Below are 21958 nucleotides of genomic sequence, written 5' to 3'. Positions count from 1 at the left end.
AAAAGAGAGGGGGAGTCGAGGGACCTAGTAAATAAAATAAGAACCCAGGTAAGAAGGTTCCCTGAAAAGAACACCAATGTTGTGTTTGGTATGCATTCTTGGAATGCATTCTAGGTTAATTTCGCATTTTCGGATGATAAAAACCATAGTTGTCATGGCGTCGCCATGGCGTCCTGGCGCTGGAGAAGCCTGCATGGCGACCTACGCCATGGCGTCCTTTGATTTCTTCTTCCTATCTCTCTTTCCCTCTTCGATTTCTGCCTTCCCTCTTCGATTTCTTCTTTCCCTCTTCGATTTCTTCTTCCTGTCTCTCTTTCCCTCTTCGATTTCTTCTTCCTGTCTCTCTGTCTCTGTTTTGCAACTAAGAAGTCGCCAGATCTGATTCCAGGAATTAAATACTCCTTGCTTAGTTGATTTCTGTGATGAGTTCTTGCTGGAATTGATGTGGCGATGCTTTGCTTGAAGGTTTAGACTGGACCAAGAAGAGTTGAAGGAGTTATCTCCTTCGTACTTTGCCTTTTTCCGTCCCAGGTTGAAGATAACCATAAATCCGATCGTGGGTTATTACAAACCCTTATTTTTTCCATTTTCCTAAAGTAACATTCTCTTCTTTTATTCCCCTTTGTCCATACTTTACACATCCCTCCAAGTTTACCCTTAGTCATTAAATCAAAACCCTTTTATGCCGTTTCTTAGATTCTGCTTAATTACAAGATTGCCATCCTTAAAACTTGAGAAACAATAGAGAAAAAATAAAACATGGCTTGAGTATACATCTATTAAACCATTAAAAATAGAGAAAATAAAAAATAAAACATGGTCGACATGCTCGCCATGGCGGGCGACATGTCGATATATCGACGTGACACCCCTCCACCGACTTGGATCGCCATGACGCCGTGACAACTATGATAAAAACAACTATTTTTATCATCCAAATTTTTTAAATCAACCTGGAACGCGTTCCAAGAATGCATACCAAACGCAGCACAAGTTTTCATGTCTAAACACCCTTACCCAAAAAAAAAAAAAAAAATCAAAATTTACCTTCATCTACCACTACATCGACATGATTTTCATTATCAATTATTTGAAAGGAAATGTTTCCGAGCCATAGAACTGCAGCAAGCATTGCAAATATATTCTCTTGATCTTCTTTGCCAAGTTGAACAATATGTAATGCTTCCTGGTCAAACAAAAGAAAAAAAAAACAGAAATAAATCATCATATTTAAAGGCAAGAACTCAAAGACTGAGGGTCCCCAGCATATGCACAGATTAAATACCATTTATCAACTTACCATTAGAATATGAAACTTCTGGACATCGTCAATATCATCAATTGTCAAGCAATTACTCTGCTTAAGATACTCATACTCACTTGCCAATTTAAGGTTCAACCGTTCTGCCAAGTTGTACCAAAGTAGACATTGAGTATGATAAAACACATTCTCTATGGATCTAAAAGATTAGCATCAACGCCAAATACAGTGACAGGATTTCCCAAGATAAAAACACAACCAATATGCAACCTAAATATCATAGAATCATAACACAATCCTGTACCAACACATTTAAAGTTCCTCTAACTCAGACCCTTGAACTTGAGAAGGCCTGCTTCATATAAAAAAAAATAGCAACAATTCTAGCTTTTCAAATAGAAACATATGTTCTGATACTTCAGAAATGACGACTATGGAGAGACAATAGGAGGTATAAGAATGCATGTAACCTAATTAAGTTAAAGGATTACAAGGACTAGATAATAATTGGAAGTACAGACATATGAAAATAGTTTGGGGTCATTTCAGATAGATGGAATAAAACCATCCTCTCTGCCTCTCTGTACTTGTGGAAGATATCCCAGCAGTCAGATCCACATCCCCCAGGAAGATACTCTTGGCCATAACCTGATTGGAAGACCTTGTCCTCCAATCAAACATAATAAACTATCCATAAAAATGTACACTAATTAGATGATCAAAATCTGCTAATATGATTGAGACATGACCTAGAAGCTCTGGTATTATCATAATGGAATACTGGCCTATCTGGATGTGTGTCCAATCATGGAACTAAATCTCAGCTGAAACTGACCGAAATCTCTGAGTTGTCTAGGTTTCAGCCTTTCAGGCCTGACGAAACGAAACCCATGGTTGAAACCCAAGTTTTGACCATGGGTTCTAACCCAGGGCGGCCCAAGGTCGAAACCTAATGTCAAAACCTCGAAATGAGATCCAGCACGTCTCGGTTTCGGGCCTGAACGAAACAAGCCTCGAAACCGAGATTTAGAACCTTCTGTCAGATATGCAGCAAAGCAAAGCTATGGCTTTATTCATCAACATCAAATCATAAATTGCAAAAAGGTAGAAATTTGCTTGAAACTTTAGCCCTAAAGAAAGGACTCCTTAAACAGACCAAAAATGTACCAAGTCTTCGCACCCAAACACACTTGAGAATAAACGGAAACAACAATGGCACAATAAGAATGAATTAAAACCTTTTAGAAATGGTGGAGCACCAGCACAAAGTTGATAGAAGATATGGTATGATCTTTCTCCCTCAGCTAGCTGAACCACTCTAGACTGCTCACAAGAGACAAGAAACTTTTCAGAATCGCAAGACGAAAATGAATGGAAAAGACAAGCCAAAGCTCAGATAGAACAGTACCTTCTCAAGCAGAACTGTCCAAAATTTTCAAAAGCCAGACGATGTTTGAAGAACAGAAACACAATTGGGACTCAAGTCAGTTACTATTCAAAAGAAAAAAAGCACCAACAATGGACTTGCTTTGCAAATATGGCAAACAAATCGTATCAACATCCTTACAAGTTTGAATCTTAGCACCACAAATTTTCCCTGTTCTACTAAAATGAATTTCGATCAGCTTCCCCTGTATTACATCATGGAAAGGGTGTTCGATTATCAGTCCAAGAATTTTATCAGCCCTAATGAATATACTAAGGGAAATAAAAGACACAAACCATCCAGAAATCTTACGGATCAAATATCACGCCTGCTCTGAATTAGACATAAAACGCTAAGCTTAAAACAACACTAAATCTCAAAGTACCTTGCATCATGAAGAGGGGGGGGTAAGGGAACTCACAAATCGACTAGAGTTGTTATTCCTGGATGTTTTTGCATTGCCAAATGCTTCCAATATGCAATTCGTCTGAAGAATTTCATACTCTATTCCACTGCCACCTCCAAGTGTAGCCAAATATTGCATCGCAACTTTAGCTGTTTCAGTCTTTCCAGCTCCACTTTCCCCACTGCAATAAACCATCACAATTTTTTCACCAAGATATGATTAGTTCATGGAACATGAAAAGCAAATTCAAGGCAAACAAACAGGGAGACAGACACTAAAAGATCTCAAGATAGATTGGCAAGACGGAGCTTCCCACTTCAAACAACTTACCTTATGATGATAGATTGGTTTATTTCTTCTGCAAGAACAAATAAAAGCATGAGGAAAAAAAAAAGATGGCTTAATGAGTCATAAATATTTCATGCATGGCAGCATAGCAATTGAGGTATTCTAGAAGGTTAGTACCTCTCATCATCTCATTGAACGCAGTATCAGCTATAGCATAGACATGAGGACTGTCAGTAAGTTTCTCCCTATAAGCTGTGACAAAATCATTTCTGTAAAGTTGGACATTTTTAAAGGGGTTGATGGCAACCATAACAGGTCCCGCTTTGCTCTACAGAACAAAAAACATGAATTGGTAAAAGAAGTATGGCAGTGGAACTAGGAACAAGTTCTATCTTTGAGCAAGAAAAAGATCATAGATGACACTTACATAAATCTTGTCTTGAGAATATCTGTATCGAAGATTGTGAAGGACCGATGGCTCATTCAAGTAACTGAGCTGTATAAGATCATCTACACCCTCAAGGATATCAGGGTTCGCAGGTAGGAGATCTCCCATGGGCACCGTCACAACCTGAGGGTAATGTCAATGTATAAATAAAGTGCTTGACATTGGGTAATGGATATTCATATAACTTTTAAGAAGATAGCCACAATTTGAACTCACACTCCTATTTGAAAGTGAAACAACAGCATCCTCTTCAGAAGTTGATCGAATCGTTCCTGATTCCCATTGGCCATTTGAGAGCCGACACCATACCCGAAGTTTCTGAGACAAAGCACTTTCAAATTATCTTCATGTTTACCAAAGCAATCAAACAAGTAAGACCAAGTTTAGGATAGATACAATGGGTAAGGAATTCTACCAAATGCAGTTATTAGATTCATGGTTCAACAGCAACAAAATAGTAGTACATAATAGTGAGGCATAAGTATCCATGCAGCAAATGGGAAGAAATTAAAAAGATGGCCTTCATTGTGCTGTTCAAACAGTGTTATATTACCTACCAATTAAAGCTTTAATTTGGTCATGGCCACGACCAAAACATTTCATTCAGTTTGGTTAAAAATTTGATGATAGCTGTTGATATCAAGCTACATTTATAACTTCAGTTAATTTTGAAGAAAGTATAGAAATAGTTTTAGTTTCTATCATCGGTCCCACTTGAAAGTTGAAACTGTAATATTTCAGTGCTTTTACTAAAATTTATCAATATTTTATTTCATCTATACTGAATTCAATCACTGATTACCATTCATCTCATTCGGTAAATATCCCTAACAGACAGGAAGACACTTCTTTAATTGGAAAAACTATAAAGAAAATGTGTATTAAAAATTTCACACAATAAAGGACCATGATAAACTATCAGCCCAAATGAAATACTATGCTCTAACACAATCATGCTGCACCCACCCACAAGTACACACACCTGAGAATTATAATTTCCGTATAAAAGGTCATGGAAACAACAGGGGAAGTATGTCTACAAGGTAAAGCAGGAACAAGGCTACTCTATCTCTCAACATGCAAAGACAGTCTAAGAAAAAGAAGTAACTATAAAAGCAGAAACCCAATCTCTCTCTGAACTAGACAGTGACCATACGGTCCAATTACATTTCCCATACTGCTCTGTGCTTCCTTTTATCACAAAGCCTCAGCCAAGAAGGATTATACAATCTGAATGTCACCTTCTCGACATATGCCTGACACAAGCAAAGATATGGTAATATTTCTGGAGACTGCCAAAGTATAATTAAGACTTAAATCCAATACATCATTATAGCGAAGAATCTTCCAGAGACCATGTTTACACATAGAGTTTGGAAACTAGTCCTCACTCCTCACTCTAACTTGAGTCCCAAATCGTAGTACTTTTGAGATAGCCGAAAGCATAGTAACTAGAGAGGAAAAAAAGAACCCTGACTCGTACTCATCCGTTGTTTTTTGGAGTAATATAAATTTAATGCACTGAGCTTGAAAGGCCCTATATTCGCTTAGAAGCACGAGATGACATACCTTCTTCAGAAAATAGCTAATATTGTCCCCCCACTCAGGTTCCTCAGATGATTGTGGCAAGGTCGATGATGCAGCTGCGTTATTAGAACCAGTTTCAGCTATCACTTCACCATAATTCTCCTCATCACCTGACTTCTTAGCATAGGGCGATTCTGAAGGCCGGTCAACTTTCATCTTTTTGCTCCCAAAACTGACTCGTCTGGAAGCTGATATTCTGTCTCCCCTGCGAAGACCCCGATCTCTCCCCTTCTCTTCCTTCTCTTTGGAAACATTAGGCAGGCACTCATTAGCAGAATCACCAACTTTAAAGTTAAGAGGTAACGACCTTCTTGCTGTGGGAAGCCGAGCTCTAGAGGTGGGGCGAGTGGGCAATGCTGGGGGTATGTCCTTGGGCCGCTCATCCCTTCGCCGGAGAGACTCCAGCATTTCCTCCAGCGAACTACGAGCAGCGGTCGAAGGCGATACTGCGGACAACATGATTCCGAAACCTCTTATAACGGATCTCAAATCGTCCTACGAAGAGAATTCCTCAGAGAAAAGCATCCGCGAATTTCCAACGTCACCCAGAATTCGTTTTTTGAAGCCTCGCTTGACAATTCGATCACTGAATTTCAAAAACTTCGTCCAAAAGACCCTAAATTTCTTACAGAGAGTACCCTCAGCACGAATTGCAAATCATTTCTTCGGAAGAAACGAAAAAACCCAGAAAAGAAGACACGTTCTCTCACTGCATTAGCTGACAAAGACGACAGAATCTTCTCGCCATTTTAATGTCCAAGAAGTAAACAAATAAAACATGGAGGAAGGTTGCCAAAACGAGCTCCAACGAACACAGGATCAACGGCGGATTGAAAGCAACGCTCTTTGAGGTTTCCACGGCAATTGAAGCTTAGAAAAACTGACACTTTTGTTCTCCAAAACCTATCTTCCGTTTCATTCAAAGAATCCTAAACCTCCTTCGAAGGAAACTTTTCTTTAATGAGAAATTCAAAACTTCCTGATAGGTCCCATTTTTTGGCCAGTTTTATCCCTTGTAGAAACCGCTTATTCGCATTCTCATAGAGATAATAAATAAATAAAGGGATAAATACGCATACCCCCTTAAGTAGACCAAAAAGGATAGATGCACCCCTAATTGTCTGACAATGCCACCTGGACCCCTCAAAATTCCAGTATACATCCTTAATTCACAAAATAAGGCCATTTTGGTCCATTCCGTTAAATGCAAACGGAAACTACTAACTGGACGACTGTGAAAGGACAATTATACCCTTTAATAAAAACAAGAAAAATGAATTTGTAAAATACTTAAAATACCCTCCCTTATTTCCCTTTCATCTTTTCATCTTTTCTCTCTCACTTTCCCTTTCACGATCGAGAGACGCTATAACCTAACTGGAGCTCAGCCAGTGGCGCCCCCCCCCCTCTCTTTCATCTTCTCTCTTCACCCGACTGTAAGTGTTCAATCGATGTTCCTTCGAGTTCCACGGTGCTGCTACTCGACGGAGACGAAGAACAGGGACATCCCATATCCCTAAACCCTACCGCAGTTCAGTGGTGCCCCCCATTCGAAGAGAAGAATTAATAGACGAACGTCGAGTAGCAGCACCGTGAACAAATCGGGGTGGCTGAGCAAACAGGCAACATCGTCGAATCAGATAAACAAATCGAAGAAACTCACCAAATCTTCATCTTCTACTCCAGAGAGAAGAATTAAGAGACGAACGTGTCAGCTTTAGATTATAGTGAAGATTATAGTTGAATTCTAATGAAAATTGGCCAAGACAAATCTATCCAAATAGAATCAAGACTTTTTAAGCAACTTTGGAAATGAATTTCTGACAACCAGTCTACTACGACATTAGAATTGACATTTTAAGAAAGATTTCAGGGAAAAAAAAAGGTATAAGTGGCTCTGTGATGAAGAATTTGAAACCTAAAACATGTTTCTGTTTTCCTTTCGCAGCATTATCCAGATAAATTAAAGAATTGAAGTTTTATAAGGACGTGATGAGAGAGAAAGGATATCTGGATATGACATGGAGATATCGTGTGGCTTGTCGAAGCTGTTTGCGATGTCAATTTGGCTTTAGACTCCAACTTGTCTCAGCCGCTAGAAATTTGTACGGTATTTTATCGGTATAGGGACATCCCATATCCCTAAACCCTACCGCAGAAATTTGTACGATATTTTATCAGACATCCCATATCCCATATGGGAATGTCTCTGTTCTTTGTCTCCGGCGAGTAGCAGAGCCGGTGATGTTCAAACCTCCACCAATTTGATCGTTACAGAAATCGAACTCCAAACCTCCAAGTACGGTTTAGGGATATGGGAATGTCCTTGAAGGGTGAAGAGAGAAGACGAAAGAGATGGGGGGAACGCCACTGGCTAAGCTCCAGTTAGGTTACAGCGTCTCTCGATCGTGAAAGGGAAAGTGAGAGAGAAAAGATGAAAAGATGAAAGGGAAATAAGGGAGGGCAATTTCGGTATTTTTGGTATTTTACAAATTCTTTTTTCTTGTTTCATTTTCTTGTTTTTATTAAGGGTATAATTGTCCTTTCATAGTTGTTCAGTTAGTAGTTTCTGTTTGCAGTTAACAGAATGGACCAAAATGACCTTATTTTGTGAATTAGGGATGTATACTTGAATTTTGATGGGTCCAGGTGGCATTGTCAGACAATTAGGGGTGCATCTGTCCTTTTTGGTCCACTTAGGGGGGTATGTGTATTTATCCCATAAATAAATAAATCTGTAAAAGGAGCAAAAGGGAAAATAATCCGAACAGACCAACTAACCAAGCCCCTATAGCTCTCAAACGAAGTAACACTATTGGTCTTGAAACTTTCTTTAAGAACGAGAGGGGAAAACTACGATTTTTCCTCACGTCTGAACAAAATTACCAAAATTAATATTTTAATTTTTTTAATGACCAATGTACCCTCCTCATCGAAAGAGTTAAGAAGTATAGGAAGACCAATGTACCCTTGGGATAAGGATTAAGGGTATATTGGGGAATTCTATTTAAGTAGGGAACTCGTACGGTGATGGTTGAAGCAGGTTTGAAACTGACGGTTGAAAACGAGAGACCGAGCATTTTGTCTCTGTAGATAATCTTGGATTCTTTATGGTTTAATTTAGACCGTCCGATGGCATAATATAGAAGGCGCGCAACTTAGATGTTTTGATTTTCAAATATTTTTTGTCTCTTCGGTCTTCGCAGTTGTTGACAGTTGACACAACAAAATTGCCAGAACTCAAAGTTGTCCAACCATGATGATGATTGTGACAGACGAAAAGGGTAATTGAGTAATTTCGATATAAGTTAAATAATTAAGGAGGTGCTTAATCATAACGGTTATATTAAATAATAATAATAATAATCATAGCAGTAATGTGGGACCCCCAATATTAAGGGGAAAAGAGTTAAGGTTGAAGTCAACAAACAAAAGTTGGAGTGGGGCTTGGCCACCCGCCAACTCTACCTAATCCTCTTATCATCTCCCCCAAGGCCCCAACAAATCCCAAAATTGTTTTTGGGATGTTCCCTTTCATTCCTTTTCAGTCTTTCTGTTGCAATTGCACCTCAGTGGCTCAATCGCACCTTTTGGACTCTTATTAGAGCTTAAATGCCGAACTGCAAGTCTCAATACACAATTAGGTTATAGGGTTGTTACGAATAGGAGATAAGATAGGATTATATGTGCCCGTTGGTGAGGGCGGGATATGGTTGGATGATTATCCTGAAGAAAAAAAAACGAAAAAGAGTCGGATGTAACTCGGTTTGTGTATTACCCAAAAAAAAAAAAAAAAAAGGGGTTTGTGTTATGACGTGATCTAGTCTTGTTGATCTGCAGTCGTTAACCGTCTTGTAAAACAATAAGCTCGGGTAGGGGGTGTCGGTCTGAGCCGACGAAATGAACTCCGATGCCTAAGTTAGATCGTGCACACAGATAAACTCTAGGATCTAGAAACCTGAGCTTAGAATCGTCCCCTTACCTGTGGGGTGTCTGGCTATTTATAGGTTTTGCGCCTTGGACCGTCATAGGCTTTTGCTGTTGATAGACCTTCGTTTTGGTTTAGGGGATGGGTAGGTGGAGCTATACCTGGGCTGACACCTGTCTAGGAGGGTCATCCCAGACGCATGACCCTAGCTCACGCGGTTCGCGTGACCTGGGTGAAGTAATCCTACCATCACCGAGTGCACTGCCTCTCGGTCATAGTAAGGTCGGTTCGGTCATGATTGTATTGACCTTCTCACTGGGCACCCTGAACATTGGTCACTTCAAGCTCGGGTCATTCTCGACTCCTTTTGAATCACTGTGTCTCATTGGTCGGCTTGGTCACCCCTAGATCGAGGTCAGCCCGATCGACTTGACCTTCAAGGTTGACACGTGTCATCGCGTCAGTGGTTGAGTAAGATTGGTTGTATCAAATGCCCTCCACTCGCTTAGTCCAATTGTGGTCTGAGCGAATTCCGATGCAGCCCCTTTCATCGTTGCTATTGTTTTATTTTTTATTTTAGGTCGGGTCATACCGAGCCGTGCTCATTTGGGGGTTCTCTTTCTGACTCGCTCTCGAGTAGCGTGCCATCATTTAGCCACATGTCGGGGCGTCATAATTATGCTTCGGGTAACTGGAATGTCTTTCAATCGCGTCCGTCCATCGCATCACCTGCTGACCGTTGGATCTCCATTTCTTCAGGCTATAACTAGGAGAGCATTTGGACTTCATTCTTCATTTGTTGTTCGATGTTGAAGGTCGCGCTACTCTCTTGCTCGATTACTTTTATTTAGCTTGGGTAGTCAGTAGATCAGTGCTTTTCTCTCCTCTTGCTTCATGAAGTATCCTTGCTCGGGTCTGCTACAAGTAAGTTCTTCTTTGCTCATGGCTTATAGCGGTAGTGAATACAGATTGCCCGAGGTAAGCGCTTCTATGAAGGGCTATAGTCGGGGTTTTGACCCCGACTCACCCAGTAGTCTAAATGCTGAGGATCTCCTCAACTCAGCTTTTGGTGACCTTGGTAATGTTCGTCCTGACCAGGGTATAGAAGTGGAGCCCAATCGTGAAATCCATAAAATACTAGTTGCCCATCCCAACCTAGAAAGACATGTCCAGACTGTTGGTCTGGTTGTTGAGGCTGATGAGGATGTGGAAGTAGACATTTTGGCTGCAAAGAGCCAGGGTTCGGTTAACCATGGGATCCAAGGCCAGGTCACCCCAGATGATCAGGTCAGCTCTAACGAAGGGGATGATGATGAAGATGAAGATGAGGATGATGATAGCAACGAGTCCGTGCCAGACGAGCCAGAACAGAGTGTGTATATTGTGTCCAGCATTTTGCGTCAATCCGACCTAGTTCGAATTAGGAAGAAGTATGCGATTTTAGATGAGGTTGTCTTGAGGGTTCCTTCCAAGGAGGAGATGGCTTGCCACACCCAAGGTCCCTGGGTCAGTCTATATGAAATGTCCTTTTATAATGGACTAAGGCTTCCTGTTTTGGGCCTCGTAAAGGAGATATTCAACCATTGGCTTCTAACTCCTTGCCAGTTGGTCCCGAATTCCTGGAGGATCATCCTCGGATTCTACATTTTCTTTAAGCAGATTAGCTTCGAGCCAAGCTTACCACTTTTTTCTTTTTATTTCATGTTGAAGAAGTGCAATTTGGATGGGTGGTATTTTTTCACCCGTCGGGGCTGATCAGTCATCATGACTATGGGGTAGGCCTGGAAGTAGTGTCTGAGCTTTCTCGCCGCCATCACCAATACGAACGCGAGCTTCTCAATCTTATGGTACCTGCTCTCTGCCTCTAGGAGGACATGGCTCACGTAATAGACCGGCTTCTATTGCCCTGTCTCTTCCTTTATGAGTACAATGCTTACTACCACGGGAGAGGTCGCCAGATAGACCAGTAGCTCCCCCTTTGGCTCAGGTCGCACCAGTAGGGGCAGTCTCATCAAGTACTCCTTTAGATCCTCAAATGCTTTTTGATAGGCGTCAGTCTAGGCAAAATCCTTCGCATCTCTAAGATTTTTTACGGTTTTGAAAAATGGTAAGCATTTGTCCTCAGACCAGGACATGAATCTGGCCATGCCACTCTTCTGTTCAATCTTTGAACTTCTTGGACCATCCTTGGCAGAGTCATTTCTTGTATTGCTTTTATTTTGCTCGGGTTGGCCTCGTGCCTCTCTGGGATACCATGTACCCGAGGAATTTTCCCAAGCTGACTCCAACAGTGCATTTTTCCAGGTTTAGCTTCATTTGATTTTCTCTAAGTACTTCGAACACTTCTTTCAAGTTGGCTATGTGGTCCTGGGCTCGAACACTCTTCACGAGCATGTCATCCACGTATACCTCGATGTTACGCCTGATCTGATTTTTGAATATCGAGTTCAACATCCTTTGGTATGTGGCCCCGGCATTCTTTAGGCCAAACGACATGACATGGCAGCAGAAGTTCTCTCTATCTGTTCTGAATGCTGTATACTTCTCATCCTCTTCTTTCATCAGGATTTGGTTGTAACCTAAGTATGCATCCATGAAGCTCAGCCTCTTGTATCTAGCAGTGGCGTCAATTAGTAGGTCTATCCGGGGGAGCGGGTACTCATCCTTGGGACATGCCTTATTCAGGTCAGTGTAGTCCATGCATATTCTCCACTTTCCATCGCTTTTAGTACTATGACTACGTTAGCTAGCCAAGTTGGGAATTGTTCTTCCCTGATAAAGCCCGATGATTTCAACTTCTCTGCTTCCTCTTTCAATGTTGTTTGCTTGTCTGGGGCGAAGCTTCTCCTCTTCTGTTGGACCAGCTTTCTCACAGGGTCCAAGTGCAGGGCGTGCTCAATAATTTGCCATGGAATACCTGGCATGTCATCCACGGATGACCAAGCAAATACATCGGCGTGACCTTTTAAGGAAGGACCCTAGTTCCTTCGCCTCCTCCTCTTTTAGCAATGCCCCGATCTTGACCTTCTTGGTTGGGTCGTTATCATCAATCGAGACCTCTATCAATTCTTCCACTAGTTCTCCCCGTGGGCGATTTTATTCATCCCAGTTGTTGCTGACTTCAACGGCATAGGCCGTCCCCCGGCAATTGCCTTTGATCTACTTTAAAAAGATGATGGCATTCTCTGGCCTTTTTATGCTCGGTCTGGCATTCTCCCACACCATTCTCTGTGATGAACTTCATCTTGAGGTGTTTAGTAGAGACTATCGCCCCTATCTCATTCAGACTGGGTCTCCCCAAGATGACGTTGCAAGTCATCGCGACTTGAACCACCATTCTATTGACCTCTCAATTGGGGCAGGGGACCCAGAGAAGACATACAGTGGCGAGCTTTCTGGTTTCAGAGTTCCTGGCTCGAACTCAAACTGTAAGTATGCATTGTACGACAGCAGGTCCACCGAGGCCTTGATATCTACGACGATGCGGTGCATAGGCCTGTTCGCTATAACTGCCTGAACCATGACTGCATCATCGTGTGGCCAACTAAGCCCTTCCACATCATCGTCTGAAAAAGAGATAGTCAGAGCAATTTTTGCTTTTTTCTCTATTCTCTCTGTCATTCCTACGAACCGTGCCTTTGCTTTGGTCTTCCTGGTGAACTCTTATCTAGGGCCCCCGATTATCGTGAGAATTGCCGGCACTGTTGACTTATTTTCTTCGGCCCCTGGCCTGCAGTCATCTGGCCATTCGCCTCGCCGATCACCACGCTAGTCTCGCTCATTCCTTTCTCAAGCTCGGTCATCTCTGCTTGTCTCCGTGCTCATGCCCCTTCAACCACGCGAGCCGTCCCTTTGCTCTTCTTCCTTTACGTACCGTCAAAGGTGGCCTCTCTGGATTACATCTTCTATCTCTCTCTTCAATTTCCGGTAGTCCTCAGTATCGTGCTTGACATCTTTGTGGAACTTGTAGTACTTCTTTTGTTTCCAGTCCTCTGGTTTCGAGAACATCGACCTCAGCCATTGCAGGAGACCCCTGTCATGGACTTCCATCAGTATGTTTGTCCTGGACATAGTCAATGGGGTGTAATCTGGGCTTCGGTCTCGGTCCTAGTACCAATCTGACCTCTGTCTGTTATCATCCTTCTTCTCCTCCTTCTCGTTCGTATTTCTCTCTCTGGCCCCTTAGTGTCGGTCGTCTTCCATGCTTTTATGATGTCGAACATGTTGGCATACTGATAGCACCAGTCGAGTAGCCCGGTCATATTATAGACTGACTCTAGGGCTAGGGATCGAACCAGGTCATGGTTTGTGACCTCATTTTGCAGGGCATTGAAAGCCATTCCATCATCTAGGTCTTTTATCTCTAGGGGTTCTCCATTGAAGTGAGTGATGTAATCGCGTATGGATTCATCGGGTCACTGTTTCACTACTAGGAGGTTCGTCACTGTCTTCTTTTACTTCACACTGCTTTGGAAATGACTCACGAACGCTCGAGCTAGCCCCATGGAGTTTTTTATGGAGTTCAACTTTAACTTGGAGAACCACAAGGCCGTTGGTCCCTTCAGGGATGTTGGGAATGACTGGCACGATACGACGGCGGTCCCTCCGTAGACTGTCATCATCACGTTGAAGTAGCTTATGTGGTCATTGAAGTCGGTCTTCCCATCGTATGCTTCAAAGCTGGGTGGCTTGAACCCTCGAGGGAGTTTTGCTTTCATTATTTCGGCCGAGAGCAGGTGTTGACCCGGCCTAAAGTACTCCTCGGGGTCGGTCCCTTTTTCTAGGGCCTTCAACTTGTCGTTGATCTCCTTGAGCTTACGATCAAGCGCGTTCCCTACGAGCAGGTTGGTGCCAGCATCTGTAGTTTGGCTGTTATGTTTGTTGTGACCATCTTCTCTATGCCTGTTTCTTTGATCCACTAGTCTGGAGTTCCCTTCCAGTGGCGTGCGTTGGTGGGTTTGCCGAGTACGGCTCTGTTTAGTGGGGCTGTGCACTTCTTGGCTCGTCGTGACAAATGGCTCTATAGTGCGCGCCAGGTTCTCGAGTGTCTTCGTTGGCTGGTCTCCGGTTCGGACTACTCCCGGAGGTGACACGCTCCTTCGACTGAGCTGGGATGATCCGGCCTTGCTCAGGCTTCTCTGGGTACCTTCACCCCTGGGGACTCTTACTGTTTCTCGGGCTGGAACCGACATACCCGGGGGAGGTGGTGGAAGGGTAGGAGCAAGCATGGCGGCAGGCGCGAGGTTGAGTGCCCTTCCTACCTACAATTCCCTAAGCATGTCCTTGAAGAGGGCATTCCTGCTGTTGCAGGTCGTCGATCTGACCAATGGTTGCAGGTGCATTTGGATCCAAACCCCCCGAGATCTCCACCGGAAGAGGCAGCGGTGGGGGAAGGGACTCCTCATTGACTTGCGTCTCCCCCGGGGTTGTGCTGGGTCCTGCCATGGCTGCCGCAGTGGCTGGTTGCACTCCTGTCGCGACGGCTATTGTCTGCTGCGTTGTCAATCGCACCCCATGTGCTCTGCCGCGAGCGTTTCTTGCCGCTCACCGGATTGCCTGGTCCCCCTCCTGTTGGGATACATCTGGATTGGTGGGAATGACTTCTTGACTTCCTGCCATGAGAGCTTTCGTAGGTTTGCAAGCGTCTTTCTCACAGACACCGCCAATCTGTTGCATCAAGAACTGAGAGGGGGCATGCCGTTCCTGCAAGGAAGAAAACAGCAATAGAGGACCAGGCTAAGCCGGCTTGATCACTCCGATGCCTAAGTCAGAACTCTCTAGCAACAGATGATAGTAATTGAAATCAGATGATCATAGAAGGAGGTTAGCCAGTTATTTATAGGTGATTGAGAGAGTCTTGTAGACGGCGACATGACTTAATAGGAAAGGGAATCTTTTCGGTGCGGGTTTTGGTGGTTTAGAGCCTTTTCAGGGCTGGGGATAAGCTTTCCAGCCCATCATGCCACGTTAGGCTTAGATTGGTGCATTGATTTAGGGCCGTTAGGGCCTTCCCGCGCTATTTTCGGGGTTTGATTCTATCGCCCTATCCGGATTCGGCGTCGGGGTGAGGTCAGCCCCTCGTGGGGGTCATTATCTGCTCTAGGTCGGTCGTTCCTTGTCTCGTCCTCGGTGGGCGACCCCTCTCGGGATCGGATCGCTAGTTGCCCCAGGTCGGTCCACCTTACCTCGTCCCCAGTGGGATGAACTGACCGTGGGAGCGCCTCGTCCTCACTCACATGGGGGGGGGGTTCCACGTGTCAATACCTTATTGGGTGCCGGTCCTATGACGTATCATATAGTATAATCTATTATTATATTATAATATTATAGTAGTAGCATAAAATCTAATACTAACGATAGTATATATTAATATACTATAATATATTAGTATTATAATGTATTAATATATTATAATAAAATAATATACTATAATATACTAGTATCCAAATTCGGTTCCATTCTAAAATTTAGTCCCTATGCTAGATTCGAAACCGAACCGAGAACTGAATCGGTTCTAAAATCCAATTCTCAAACCGATTTGATTTGGCTTATTCGATCTGGTTTTGATTTTCGGTTCCAATTCAAATTTAACGCCCTTAGAAAAGACTACTTGCTCAGAGAATTCTCTCCCAAAAAAAAATAAAAAGCCAGCTTAGTGAAGTCAAACAAACACTAGTACATAATCCAGAACCAAAGGGTTGATACATCAGGCCATCAAAAACTGGCTAATTCATATCAATTTTGGTTGTGACCTATATTAATATCTTACTGATATTGTATCGATGGTATTGGAACAAAAGAGGATAAAACGGTCAGAAAAAGCTTAAGTATTGATTTTTTGAGAGATAAAATGCTCTAATACAACCAATACATATTAATATCAATATCGATATCGATATCGATTTCAGAACTGACCAATACCCGATCCAACATCATGCACTAAAAATCTAAAACCATGGAATGGAGAATTTTGTTGTGTTAACTTTTAAACCCAATTTTTTTATTTTTTTTTTATTATAAATACTCAATATATTCAACAAAGCCCAATTAAAAAAAGGCCCCTTAGAATAGAAGCCAGGGAAAGCTGAAAAAAATAAGAAGAAAAGAAAGAAACTATACAATAAAAAACCAACCACAGCCTTAACTGGGAGAAGCAACGGACTCAATGAACCGAATTGGTAACCCAAAATGTTTGATATTGTAGATCTCTTTAGCTAAACCATCTACACGCACGAAGAGAGCGAGGTGGAGGAAGGAGTGGGTTGACGTTGACAATTGACACCGTATAGGAGAGGCGAAGTAGGGTCCACACAGACGGAGACGTGCAGATCAACTACGCAGAACCGGCCGGAATGAATGTCTCTGCCTCCCCCCTTACCTAACCCAACCATCGGCGAGATCTTAAAGAAAGTATAAATTTTTAGGGAAGAGGGCGGTTGGAGGTGTTCCAATAAATATAGGGTAATGTTCATGCATGCAATATCTCGTCTAGTGTGTAGTGTGTAGACCGAGAAGAACAAAATTATATTGGGAAATCAACTTCAAAGGTGTGTGTATGTGCCGGCAACAAAGGCCATATATAAGTTAAGTTGACCTTCGACCTCAGGTTTTAAACTCATAAACAATATTTCATATTTTATTCAATCCAGTTTAAATTAATCTGTATCTGAGTCCTCAGATAAATTAAATTGGTTATGTATATATTATGGGAAAAAGAACTCATTTCTATATATGAAAAGACATCTCTGCCCCCTAATGTTGAGGAAAAGAGATTGATTCATGGGAGTCTAGGCCAGACTCTTTAACAAAAAACTGTTTCCCATATATTATTTTATCATTGCAATTTTATTCAAGGGCATTGTACTTTTCAATTCAAGTATGGAGTGAAATTAAGTTTTCTTCCACCACGTGGTGAAGGTTCAGCTACCATTCTATGGTTCACAAATCCCTATAAGGTTTAGGGGGGAGAGTTCTTTATGGGGAGCGCAGCGCAAGGGCTACACGCACATGACAATTAATGAGAATGTATGCGCTAGCATCTCGAGGGACATGATTCCCGCCTTTCATGTGGATAGGGCCATCATTTCACCTCCCACTATGTGTGGGCATGGCCTATGCATCCCTCATAGAGAACATTTTCCAAGGTTTTAATATATTCCCTAAAATACCCTCTTAATACCCTGTGCTGCTGTGCCTATCTAAAACCTCCCTCGCTGAATGGATTCCCATCACCATAGATTGAAGAAAACTAGTTCCCTTTTTTCTGTAATAGTTCGGTGCACATGATATTTTATATGAATATTTTCTTCATGTAATATTTTTCTTGGAAAAAGGTACTCTAAGCAGCTGGCACATGGTACACTAGTATCCATGTATGATGTATCTATCTCTCTTCTAAACATGAAATGACCTTACTGTCTTCTCATACTCGATACTATTTTGACATTTACACCTCATTGGTGTGCTTCTCTATGCCATTTGCTCAAATAACCTTCTCCTAAATTTCTTATTTTTAAAATTTTTTTAACATTAAAAAATAATGAAAAATATTATTTTAGTAGAAAATTTCTTTTCAGGCTTTTTGTTAAATAAAAACAAACTGTATCTTAAAGGAAAGGGCTTGGGACGCAGAATATAATCATGTACCCATGTGCAAAAGAAACCCCACCACCATTTACTTCTTCCACACCTGCTGTCATGTACCCTACAATGTACCCCACTCCTCCACTTTAAGGTACAAATAAGGTTGTCGATGGAATTTGGTCTGATGAGATTCATTATATTCTCTACCATAAAAAAGATTCATTTTCTTTTCCTTCCTTGCTTTTTCATGTATTAAGATAATGTATATAGTTTAACCAAAATAAGCGTTAGGAGGGTCATGACCGAAAATGATTTAATGAAGGGCTACCCACTGAAATTTAATTAGTCATGACTAGTGATGAGAAATGCATCAGGGATGACTCTACAAATGTTTTGCCAAAGTATAGGGGAAGGGAAATGCCTATTTTGCTTTTTCTTTAAACAAAAGGAAGTTTGTACTATTTGACAACCCTAGGCTTCATGAGTGCCTCTAGGGGACAACATCATAAGGATTCTTTATTAGAATGTAATATTTAGGTCATATAATTGTAGAATCAGGAATCCAAAATGATGCAGAAAAGAATGAAAATCGCAAATGTAATTAGATAGCATTTCAAAGAACCAAAAACAAAGGAGGAGAAAAAGTGAGAATCGTGATAGAGAGAATAAAAGGCTTGATACACCATATTTTATCCACCCAATCCTAGGGTGACACCTGGAAGCGTGAAGCCCAAGAAACACGTTTCGTCTAAGATTTACGTATCACGTGAAGGGCGGTTAAACCGGTATAGCCACATCAGCATAGGCGGTTAAGGAAAGTCCTAAAGGTGTTATGAATGGTAACCGTAATCCACGTATGAAAAGATTCCTAACCGAGAACAACTCAATCTCTGGACAAGGAAGGAAACCTATTGGGAAGATCATTGTTAAGGAGACTAGGGTGAAACTTATATAAATATAGGCTATTGAGCCCCAATTAAGGGAGATCAATCAATTAAGAAATCTAGACTGTTTCAAGAGAGTTCTTCGTTTTCCATTATTAGTTTCAGTGTTGCAGAGAGGGAAACCTCATAGCCTAGCAGGCACCTTTCTTTGTGCAGCATTTTTGACGTCATTTGTGGGAACGAAGCATGAAAAACCTGTAAAGATCCCACGATTACCAACACTCGCAACCAGTCGAAGATCTCGAAGGCTGCTGCTGCTACCGCCGCGGCCACCGCTTGTGCCGCTGCTCAAGAAGGGGCACCGGAGGGACCCTCTGGCCCTCACGATGGATGGGACGATGTAATCATAGAAGAGGACGATTCCCAGAAAGAAGATTCTCAACCAAGACTCCTTGGAGATCCACCGCGGTATGTGATGATGGAACAATTCGACGCAATGCAAACTCGATGGCAAGACTAGATGAACTAGATGATGGAGATGCAGCGTAACATCCTATAAGGAATACCACTACCACCTCCGCACCCGTCTCAGACGAAGGAGAGAACCTAGCCCTTAGAACACAATGAAAATCATAGCGATGCAAACAATGTTCGGGGAAAGGGTAAAGAAGCCCTGGGAGATAACAAGAGACAATAATCTCAGATGACCAAGGCAAAATAGGCCTTGAATGACAAAGTGATGGAGTTGTAAGAGCAGATCCAAGAAGTTCTGAAGGGAAAGTATCACGCTCCAAGCCACGACTTCCAATTCACCACTGATCTCGCCTTCACAGACGAGATCAGAACGGAGCGCCTACCTAAAGGTTTCAAGATGCCAACCATTAAGCAGTATGGAGGCACGACTGATCCGGAGGACCATCTTGAAAGTTTCAAATCTTTACTATTCTTTCAAGGGGCATCAGACGCTATTATGTTTTGGGCATTCCCCTCTATCTTGAAGGGTTCGGCAAGACAGTGGTTCGTGCGCCACGGTCGCTCTCTAGCTTCGTGGAGCTTGGACGGGCCTTTCTTGTCAACTTCATGAGCAACAGAGTCCACAAGAAGACAACAACCAATCTGTTAGCCATCAAGCAACACTCTGATGAAACAATCAAAGACTTTCTCACAAGGTTCAACAATGAGGCGCTGGAAGTACGAAATTTGGACCCGATTGAGAAGTTCCAAGCCCTGCGCAGTGGCATCAGAGATGTTGAATTGAAGAAGTCCCTAATCATGGACGAGCTAGTTGATATGTCTGAACTTTTCTCGCATTGCGAAAAACATATCAATCTTGCAGAAGTTCTTGCAGCCGAGCAAGAGAAAGAGACAAAGCCCGAGAAGAAAGGTCAGGAAAAGAAAGATTCCCAATATGGGGGAAATGGCTAGAAAGACAAGAAGAGAAAGAGAGATGATCGGGCATGGGTTCCTAGAAGCGATCCGAAGTAGGAGTCCACATACACTGCCCTCACACACAATTGGGCATACATCCTTAATGAGATTAAGGACCAGGTAACCCTGTGCTGGCCAGCAAAGATGATAAAGCCTGCACATGAGCGCAATAAGAACAAATACTGCAGATTGCACCAAGATCATGGCCATGACATGGAGGAGTGCAGACAACTGAAGGATGAAATAGAAGCCCAGATCCAGATTGACCGTCTAAGCAGATTTGGGAAGGAGGGCGGCGACAGAAGATAGGGAACCGAACCCGAGAACCTGAGGAGAGGGCAAAATCTCCTGCTTGGTTGGGTGGCACTGAAGACAGGGGGATCTAGCTAGACGCAGGCGCCATACCAAGAATGCACCACTCAGAGAGATAGCTACAATCTTTAGAGGACTAGGTTTGGGGGGAGAGTCCTCGAATTCCATAAAACATCATGCTTGGTGCGTGTTCCGGGCTGAAATGCCAGACAAGAAAAGAAAAACCGAGCAGGAAATTACCTTCTCGGATGAAGATCTCTCTGATATCTAGTCTCCCCATGATGATGCCTTGGTAATCAAGATGGCCATTGCCAATTGGTCGATGGCCAAGATACTCATTGACAATGGAAGCTCGGTAGATGTACTTTATTATGATGCATTTGAGAAAATGCAATTGAGACCCGAGATGTTGAAAAGGGTGGATTCCCCACTCTACGGATTTAATGGAGCCCATGTGCATGTAGAGGGCTCTATTGAGCTATTGGTGACTGTGGGGATTGAGCCTTTTTAGTCCACAGTGATGATGAACTTTCTAGTGGTGAAGGTTAATTCCACCTTCAATGAAATACTCGGCTGACTAGGCCTCAATGCCCTGTATGCCATAGTCTCCACTCCCCACCTCGTAATGAAATTTCCCATTAGGGGAGGAGTGGGGGAGTGTCGTGGAAGCCAAATAACCTTAAAAAAAATGCTATGAGGCCTACCTGAGAGGAAAAGGGAAGGAGCCATAGATGCTCCAAGTAACACTCGAAGATGCCCATGATGATACCGAGCACGAAAGATCAGAGCAAGCCGAGGACCTAGTTCCGATGGATATTGTTGAGGGGGAGGATCGCCACATCGTGCAAGTAGGCGCATGCCTGATGGGAGAGCGAAAGAAGCGCATGGTGGAGTTCTTGAGGGCCAATGCAGATGTCTTTGTATGGTCAACCACTGATATGCCTGGGATTGACCGAGAATTAGCTGAGCACAGGTTGAATGTTCATCCAGCGTTGCAACCAGTCTTCCAGAAGAGGAGGACCTTTGCACCCGAGTACCAGGGAAAAGTGGTGGAAGAAGTTGTCAAGGTACTGGAGGCAGGATTTATTGAGGAGGCCATTTATCCTGAATGGCTCTCTAATGTAGTTATGGTGCCCAAGCCTAATGGCAAGTGGCGTATGTGTATTGATTTCATTGATTTGAATAATGCATGCCCTAAAGACTACTACTCTTTGCCTCGTATTGATTTATTGATAGATGTCACGGCAGGCCATGAAATGCTAAGTTTCATGGGTGCCTATTCTATGTATAATCCAATCAAAATGTATGAACTAGACATACTAAAAACCTCCTTCATAATGGGCATAGACACGTACTACTACAAAGTGATGCCCTTTGGGCTAAAAACGCAGGCGCCACCTATCAGCG

General features: G+C 42.6%; 1 protein-coding gene across 2 annotated transcripts in view; it reads right to left on the bottom strand.

The window, feature by feature from the left end:
- Nucleotides 1-6088, bottom strand: part of LOC122639982 (myosin-2-like) — a 54944-nt gene extending 48856 nt beyond the window's left edge. The window contains exons 1-11 of one of the 2 annotated variants that reach the window (XM_043833063.1): nt 5399-6088; nt 4046-4147; nt 3809-3952; nt 3559-3709; nt 3424-3451; nt 3109-3274; nt 2829-2892; nt 2670-2683; nt 2500-2584; nt 1301-1404; nt 1048-1186 (exon numbers count right to left, since the gene is read on the bottom strand). In XM_043833063.1, coding sequence (XP_043688998.1) covers nt 1048-1186; nt 1301-1404; nt 2500-2584; nt 2670-2683; nt 2829-2892; nt 3109-3274; nt 3424-3451; nt 3559-3709; nt 3809-3952; nt 4046-4147; nt 5399-5875 — 1474 coding nt within the window. In that variant the 5' untranslated portion in view covers nt 5876-6088. The remainder of the gene's footprint in view (nt 1-1047; nt 1187-1300; nt 1405-2499; nt 2585-2669; nt 2684-2828; nt 2893-3108; nt 3275-3423; nt 3452-3558; nt 3710-3808; nt 3953-4045; nt 4148-5398) is intronic. The other variant, XM_043833054.1, reaches the window with a different exon arrangement.
- Between the last annotated feature and the right edge of the window lie 15870 nt (nt 6089-21958).

The sequence above is a fragment of the Telopea speciosissima genome, chromosome 1 (genome assembly GCF_018873765.1).
Source record: "Telopea speciosissima isolate NSW1024214 ecotype Mountain lineage chromosome 1, Tspe_v1, whole genome shotgun sequence".
Taxonomy (NCBI): Eukaryota; Viridiplantae; Streptophyta; class Magnoliopsida; order Proteales; family Proteaceae; genus Telopea; species Telopea speciosissima.
This window is presented reverse-complemented; position numbering and strand designations above follow the sequence as displayed.